The sequence below is a fragment of the Trachurus japonicus genome, chromosome 20 (assembly GCF_045865225.1).
Source record: "Trachurus japonicus isolate A0001 chromosome 20, Traja_1.0".
NCBI lineage: Eukaryota > Metazoa > Chordata > Actinopteri > Carangiformes > Carangidae > Trachurus > Trachurus japonicus.
Window position 1 is genome coordinate 14,353,980 of NC_140926.1, and position 8,809 is coordinate 14,362,788.

General features: G+C 42.5%; 2 protein-coding genes across 2 annotated transcripts; both read right to left on the reverse strand.

Moving 5' to 3' along the window:
* Positions 1-1,992: 1,992 nt before the first annotated feature.
* On the reverse strand, positions 1,993-2,424 carry LOC146966627 (histone H2B 1/2). Its single transcript, XM_085763029.1, has one exon. It carries the CDS (start codon positions 2,412-2,414, stop codon positions 2,040-2,042), a length of 375 nt encoding a protein of 124 aa, XP_085619155.1. The 5' UTR covers positions 2,415-2,424; the 3' UTR covers positions 1,993-2,039.
* A 4,010-nt stretch (positions 2,425-6,434) lies between these two features.
* On the reverse strand, positions 6,435-6,755 carry LOC146966628 (histone H4). The gene has a single exon (XM_085763074.1). It carries the CDS (start codon positions 6,751-6,753, stop codon positions 6,442-6,444), a length of 312 nt encoding a protein of 103 aa, XP_085619200.1. The 5' UTR covers positions 6,754-6,755; the 3' UTR covers positions 6,435-6,441.
* Positions 6,756-8,809: the final 2,054 nt, after the last annotated feature.

An 8,809-nucleotide genomic window follows, 5' to 3' on the forward strand; every position in this document is an offset into this window, starting at 1 on the left:
TGTTTTCTCGTCGCTCAAAAAAGCCTCAAAAATCAATGTGAGAAAGTCACTAAAGGCTGCTAATAAACTGAGCTGATAGCGGACTTTATTCTCTTCAAATTGAAGTCACGAGTAGCTCTGATTGTCTCTGGGTTTTGTTTGTGGAGCCTCTAAACCTCAGCTGTTCTTCGTGTTGGGCATCGCTCCCCACTTCTTTCTCTCATAAAACAATAAAAAAATATCCACAGCTGCACCAAAACTTAGTTTGATATCTGCTCCACATGTTTATTCACAAAATACAATTCAAAAAAACGTCATACTAATGATCAGGTTGTAATAAACCTGAGTTATTCTCAGAGCAGCAAACACAATGTAGCTGCATGTCAGCCTGAACAAAGAACTGAGTGTCCAGGTTTTGTATCAAATTAGATAAAGGTTAATTTTAGTTTGAGTCAAAACAAAGAGGTTAAAGACGAAGCTGTTGTTACTTTAGACATAATTGATGTATTTTTTATTGATGTCTATTACTATATTATATGTATTCATGAGTGTTTGATGTGAACACTTAGAAGGATGTATGAAAGCTGGATTAGTTCAACAGATGTGGTACTATACAAAAAAATATATATATGAACAGTCTTTGCTCAGTAATAAGATTAATAATGAATTTTAAGTAAACATACCAAGATGTACCACTGTTTCTAAAAAGTCAATGTCAATGAATTGCACAGAAGGTTAGCTCTTCCTGGCATGCACTGAACAATAGGGGGTAAATACACTCCCTTATTTTTAATTGTACATACATTGCTCCTTTATTTTGGAAATGAACTGCCACTAAAAATTACAATGTCCCCCATCCTACCTACTAAAAAAGATTTTAAGTCAGCATGCAAGTTGTGTGACCTCTATTCCAAATGTATTTTTGTTTTCATTTTATTGTGTTTTCAATCTGTGTCCTTTTGTGTCTTATTTATTTATTTTAATTTGTATTATGTGTTTTACTATTTTGATCTGTATTTTCTGTGTATTAGTCACTGTGCAGCACTTTGGTAAACGTTTATGTTTTGAAGATGTGCTATAAACTGAAGCCCAAAAGCATACATACCCTGTCAAATACAAGGAATTTCTTCTTTTTTCAGTTACAGATTAGTATTTCAACTCAGACATGGAGTTAAGTCTGGAGCCATGACCAATTCATTTAAGTACAGTTACACTGTTAATGAATCACCATGTTCAAAGTTTTTCATACTCATACCCCAATGATACCAAGACAATATTTTGAGGGTTTTCACTGTGAACAATGGCACCTGAAATTGTTTCATACGTTTTTTGTATCCTTTTCCTTTCTTTTTGGCATACTTTTAATTCCTTATTGAGCTCTCTGGTCTTTACATTGCAAGTCTTGTGTTGAAATGACTGAAGTTTCATGAGAAAGTCCACTTCTATAGTCAGAAAACTGGTAAAAACAAACAAACAAAAAAACCAAAACAAAACAGAAAGTAATTGTAAACAACAGACTTTTGTCTTATTGATGTCAAATCTGAGTCTATAACTGAAAAATATAAGAAGAAATCCCTCATATTTGACAGGGGTATGGGTGATTTGGGGCTTACATGTAAATACAGTGGATTCGGATTGATTTTAGGGCACCTTAAGTTTGGGATTGATATATATATCAAGTAGTGATCTTTGCCTTTGGGGCAACATTAACATAAAGCCTCCTTCCACACACAAATGGGGGGAAAAGTGTGTGAAACATCTAGAGTTGGTGTCTGACCAGCTGACATGGACCTCCAACACCTTTAATTAAAAAAAAGGCACTGCTCTCACAAAAATGAAGCTTGACTTTAACTTACCATTACTGTTCAATAGTGTTGCGTTATGCAAGCCACACAGCTGTTAAGCATGTGAGCTTTATGTGCATTGCATAATAGAGAGAATTGTACCATGGCATGCACCATTCAGTTAATACATTGCAATAACAAATGAAGGTTTGCACTTTAGCTGAAGTGTGTGGCTCTGAAAAGAGCCTTTGGATTTGGTGTAAACAGCAGAGGTGTTTACTTGGAGCTGGTGTACTTGGTGACGGCCTTGGTGCCCTCGGACACGGCGTGCTTGGCCAGCTCCCCGGGCAGCAGCAGCCTGACGGCGGTCTGGATCTCCCTGGAGGTGATGGTGGAGCGCTTGTTGTAGTGAGCCAGACGAGAGGCCTCGGCGGCGATGCGCTCGAAGATGTCAGAGACAAACGAGTTCATGATGCTCATGGCCTTGGACGAGATGCCGGTGTCGGGGTGGACCTGCTTGAGCACCTTGTACACGTAGATGGCGTAGCTCTCCTTCCTGGTCTTTCTCCTCTTCTTGCCGCCCTTCCCGGCGGTCTTAGTGACGGCTTTCTTGGAGCCCTTCTTGGGCGCGGACTTTGCGGGTTCAGGCATGTTGATCAGAGGATCGTACAAACCACAATGCTGACGGGAAGGAGGCGACTGGTTTTATATAGGCTGTATGCAAATGAGGCTGTGAGGCCCCCCTCCTGTGATTGGTTGGACTGCTGACTACGTTTGAGGGCCATGTTTCCCTGATTACTAACTTTTGTCAAGTTGCCTGAAGTCTCTAACACTAATTAGCGCAAAAGGTGAATATAACTCATTAACAGTTAGCATGGCATTACTGGAACATGTGTTGGTAGATCCACATAATCAATTAGCCTATATCATCGCCAACTATGTCAGAGACTGGTATTTGATTTTAATAATAATATATATGCTATAATATAGCAAAAATAGTAACAATAAAGAAACATTATGACATCGCAATTGTCCAATGTGTATTGTTGTCCAAATGTGTATTATTAACATGGACACACATCACCTTGTTTTAGTACAAATTATGTATGTATTTACGGACAGTTAGTATGTGTATGTATTCTACCCTATGTGGTACAATATTTTATTCCATTGTTGTTCTTTTTAAAGGTTGCCTTGTACAAACTGGCAAAGGGACAATCGATGAAAACTAGCCTTTTAAGCCAATTCAAGTGCAAAAGGTGTTTTATATACAATGTTTATTAATTTGCATCGTCCCTTTCAAATAAACTAAACTGAAAATGAGACTAAAACAGATGCAGTGAAACGGATACAACCACTTTAATATTTATATCACGTAAGCAAAGTTTTAAAATGTGTTCTCACAATTACCAGCAAAGACAGTAATGACAGAAAAAGATGTAAGAAAAAGAGCAGTAATATCATTTTTTCTGTCCAACCAAACCAACCAGACGAGTAGGCTAAGTAACCTGCAGTGCTGAATGATTTCACAGTAAAGAGGGTAACAGAACAATTATACACAAAAGTGGAGAGTATCTGTAGTTTAGTTATATTGGTTTTTAAGTCACTGAAAAAAATGAGGCAAAGCAGTAGGCCTATTTAGCCTACAGCACATGTTGATATCTTAATGCAGAGCGCGCGCACACACACACACACACACACACACACACACACACACACACACACACACACACACACACACACACACACACACACACACACACACACACCCCTTAGTATGCACACACCCCTTAGTATGGACAAGGCGAATAAGGGGCACGAGATCCCTCTCTGTTCCATGCCATGAGTGCCATGTCATGTTACAGTCCCAACAGAGGTGTCAAGCCGTGTGATAAAACACATAGCCAAAACGCAGCGTAATTACGCACGACGAGACTTGTGCGAGGATGCAGAGACGATGGTTACGCATTGTGACAGTCTCAGGAGAGAGTATGGGGAAAGTGTGTTTTGGTGCAAACAGTGGCCGAAAGCTCAGTGGAGACAAGGGCAGGCTGTTTGGGGGGAATATGCTCTTTACCGATAGGTGAGTGGCTCTAAAGAAACCGGAGACAAACACGATCCCCGCATCGCGTCAGTAGCGAGGCTGCTTGGGTGGCGGTCCCTGCGGCGGGTTGGACCAGGTGCACGCAGGGCGCCGACCCCTGGCCGGAGGACGGCGAGAGAGGCTCAGGCCGGGGTCTTCATCGTGCATCTGCCCGGTCACGCCAGGAGCCATGGGGCCGCTGACGAGCGGAAGCTTTGCCCCAAGAGGTGTGTCTCCTCACCCGGTCCGCTTCCTCGGACGCGGCCTGGAGGTGGTGGCGCTCTGCAGGAGAGGACCAGGAGATGGCCCCGTCCAGCAGCTCCCGGCGGATGGGCACCGGCAGATCTGACATGACGAGCCAGATGTTGCGCTGCAGCATGTTCTGCCACGCCATGACTGGTCGACAGTCTATGCTCAGGACCGTAGACACTCCCCAGATCACGGGGGGGCGCTGGAGGCTCGGCTGGCAGAGCGATGCTCTTCACACCGGCTGCAAGCGTGATGATCCCCGGCAGGACCTGCAGCAGCGCCTTGGCGGTGAGGCGACCAGACCGGTGAGGTGAGGAGGGGGAACACCGGCCAGGCGGGGCCCCCTGCTCATCGGCGGCGTAGTAGTAGTGCCGTAGTATCGGCACCAAGGAAGACGTCGCAGCGTGGGTGCAGGTCGACCGGCAGGATGAACCTGGGCTGGCAGCTCTGGCAGCGGCGGATGACTCCGGCGGGAGAAGCAGATGACTTCTTCATAGCGGACTGTCTGCGAGCTGAAGAAAAAATAGGAGCTGATATCGGGTCCGCAGGTGTAATATAGTTATGATGCGGACAGTAAAGGGGCAACTGTGCACAGCACTTGGCGCGAAAGACATTTTTCAGGACTGCGCATGGCGCGGGGATAAACCCAACAGCGATAGCTCAAAAACGAGATTTGATTGTAGCCATTAAATAATGTAGAATGTGGCTGCTGAGGAAAAAAAAATATATATATATATATATAGGCTATATATATTTTATATATATCCTCCTGAGACCCGGCAATGCATTTTTGTACACTGTAGTGCACATCATGTTAAGCCCATTTCTCTTATACTATGCATGTCACCTTATTAAGTCCTGTTGTTCACTACAGAGGACAACTGGCCCTTTACAATGATATCTTGTGTGTGGGGGTGTGACCTTCAAAACTTCCTGTGTGTCTCTTTTAAAAATGGCCAACATCTCAACAAGCACATTTTATGGGAAAGAGTAAAAGTGAGCATGATATTGACAATTTTAAGTAGGCTATTTTGAGTCCTATATGTTGATTGTTTATTATAAATAAACATCTCAGCTACATTTAAGTAATTTTTCAGAACTGGATTGTTTACTTTTCTAATGTACACTGTAGTGGACATCAGGACTCTGTACTTGTGTTTCAGTCACATTTTTTAGGAACAGCTCTTTGACAGAGGCTGAGTGAATTATTTATTAAATAATTTAGGGAGATTCAGAAATAGATTTATTGGAGGATGAGAGTCAAAGGAAAGATGATGACCCTGTAGGAGAGTGTAAAAGTTCAGATGAGGAAGAGCCAGATGAAGGAGATCAAGACACAGACCTGGTGAGGTGCACTATCGGCTTCTATGGGCCAAAACCAAAACGTAGGATTTTGAGGTTTTAAATCAGTGCAAAATGAATGCCCATGGAAATGCTCCAGAAAACTGATCCCATGATTTTATTCTTGACTCTTAATAATGATTCCACAATGAAAACAGTTCATGGATGGACAACAAGCTTTTTGTTGAGGTATTAAGCATAGGAGCATAAGATGCAGCCTGTTTCCCTTTTGCTCTAAAACGTCTAAATGCTCAATGAAATACCATCTCAGGAAGAATGTCTAATGATGAAATCACAAAGATAAATAGTGTAGTTGATAAAAAAAGAAGAAAGAATGAAAACCCCATAATTGACATTAGTTTTTTGATATATTACTGTACAATATAATTCTAGTCTTCCACTGTACATTATTATGAGCATCAAAATATTGCACATTTGAGAACAATATAGTCTGTTGTCCACTACAGTGCACATGTTGTAAAATTACACACACACACGTGCTGAACTGTGGAGTTTGAGGGCAAAACTATTTTTGAGGACAAGGATTCTTTTCCAGGCGGGACTGCACTAATGATTCATGAATACTTACTCACAATACGATGTTAGTTTATCTTTATTCTGCACTTTGTATTGAGATTGTGGAACATTAATTTTGAAGCAGCCTACGTTGGCTGTCCGGCATAAAATGACACGAGGACCAGAAATATTTCAAACACCTAAATTGTATAACAGTATAGCTTTCTACAGTGTGATTAGAAAGTTGTGTGAGATAAATGAAACTTTTACATGATAGAGGTTATGGCTTCAGATCATAAAGAATATTCTAACTGTATTATCTTCTAGTTGAAGTAGGACACCAACGCTATAGCGACAAAATTATAGAGTAGCTATAAGGCCTAGTGAATTGGTATAGTCTACAACAATAAAAGCAAGAAGATATCAGCTCGTTCAGACTGGTTGTGTGGCTCTTAAAAGAGCCGTTGTGTTTAGTTGTGGTGATGATATTTAACCTCCGAAGCCGTACAGAGTGCGGCCCTGTCTCTTGAGGGCGTAGACCACGTCCATGGCGGTGACGGTCTTCCTCTTGGCGTGCTCGGTGTAGGTGACGGCGTCCCGGATGACGTTCTCCAGGAAGACCTTCAACACCCCGCGGGTCTCCTCGTAGATGAGGCCGGAGATGCGCTTGACTCCGCCGCGGCGAGCCAGACGGCGGATGGCGGGCTTGGTGATGCCCTGGATGTTATCACGGAGGACTTTACGGTGCCGCTTGGCGCCTCCTTTACCGAGTCCCTTTCCTCCTTTTCCTCTTCCAGACATGTTGACTGCTGGGTACAAAAATACTCAACTGGTTCAGCGAGTCGAGTCGAGAGCTCTTTTCTACCCGTTGTTGTGGGTGGAGCTTGGTGAGCGGCAAGAGGTGGGAGGAGCAGGACTGTGGAGGAAGGAGGACGTAAGTGAACCAAGGCAGGACAGAGAGAGAGGGAGAGAGAGCGAGAATAAAATAAAAATAAAAATAACAAAAAGTGTAAAGTGCTCGCTCCTCTCACCAGGCAGGTTTTAGGAAGGAAAGAAGTAGGCCTACGTTACAACTGATAACATTTTGAGGCTGGCAGAAGACGTAGGCTACAGCAAGGATTCAACAAAAACAGAAATTACAATTGGTGTCTTTTTTGACATTGAAAAGGCTTTCATTAAAATGTGGCACAAAGGATTCATATAGCCTACAGGCTGCTGGACAAAAACCTTAAGCTCCCACATCAAATGGTGGTGCTACTAAACAGTTTCTTAAACGACAGAGAAATAACAATAAAAGTTGGATACTCAGTTTCCACTAGATTTAGCCCAGAAGCGGGGGTGCCACAAGGTTCAGCCCTCAGTCCTTTGCTGTTTCTTCTTTACATCAGTGACGTAGGCTATATCATCCATAGATGGTCTCCCAGTTAGCAGATGATCTTTGTTACTGGGCCTCCTCACAGAACTCAAAATACGCTGCCAAAAAGCTCCAGGTATGCATCAATGAGAGAGAAGAATGGGCTAATATGTGGCGAATAAAATTAAATCCAACCAAAACACACACGTGTACTCTTCACTAGACACCCACGCAAAAAAGACCAAACAAACCTCAACCTAAAACTGTATGGCAAAACCCTCCAGGTCACCCCAACAGCAAAATTTCTCTGAGTCACCTTCCAACAAAAAATGTAGTGGACAACTCACATTGCCGAAATAGAAATCGAAGCCAGACGCAAACTTAACCACCTGAAGGTGCTCTGCAGGAAAAAGGGAGGAGCAAATCCAGAGACTGCTTTGAAGGTGTACACAAATCCTATTTTCGACCTTTGTTTGAATATGCAGCCCCCGCTTGGTGCAACCTAGGGATAGCTCAACTAAACAAACTCCAGGTCACACAAAACATTGCCACAAAGATGTGCTTCAGGATACCCAAATACACATACACCACCTACTTTCTGGCCTCATGACGCTCCAAGAAAGAATGGTCATTCTGGGGAAAAAATATCTTCATAGGGCTGAAAATAATCCATCACTTCAATCAATTATTGAAGAAGAAAAAACAAACCCACCCCGGAACATCTGCACGACACCCCTGTCTGTTTTATTGAGTTACTGATATACAGGCTAATACTGTTGTTATTACCACTGATTTTGGTTCATTATTTTTATCTTTTATCACTAGTAATTTTATTATCATTACTATTTTTTTTTCTCTTCAACACCTTACAATACATTTTAGCTATTCCAGTTGCCTTAGATGGATAGGACAGTAAAACTGTCACGTTCTCTGTGTTCCCCTGTTAAGTTAAGTTTAGTTCCTGTTTTATTTTGAAGGTCTGTTTTCCTGTGTGTTGGGGTGTGTGTCTTTGTCCTAGTTTAGTTCCTGTTTTAGTTTGAAGTCTTCCTGTGTAGGCTACTCCTTGCTCGTGATTACCTAACGTGTCTCACCTGTGTTAATTGCACCACCTGTGTCTCGTTCCCTCATGTATTTAACCTCAGTGTCTCCCTTTGTCCTTGTTGGTTCGTTGTCGTTACTTCCCATGTCCATGCCCGTCTTTCCAGTGTTTCCCCTGCCCGTCTGTGAGTGAGTAATAAAAGCCTTTTTGTTTCACTGAACCAGTAGTCTGCATTTGGGTCCTATTTCCCCACATCCTGACAAAAACCTCCGCACACTGTTTTAATAGTAGCTAGCCTATGGACTTATTATTGTGTTCTGTCATCATCATGTCTTTGGATATTATGTTTCATCATCTTGTAGCTGCTGATATTCAGTCGTCACAATGTCTTCCTAAAACTAGCCGAAAGACAAGGGAAATAGTGAGACAAAAGGAAAGGGAAGGAGAAGGGGGAAAAAAGGGAC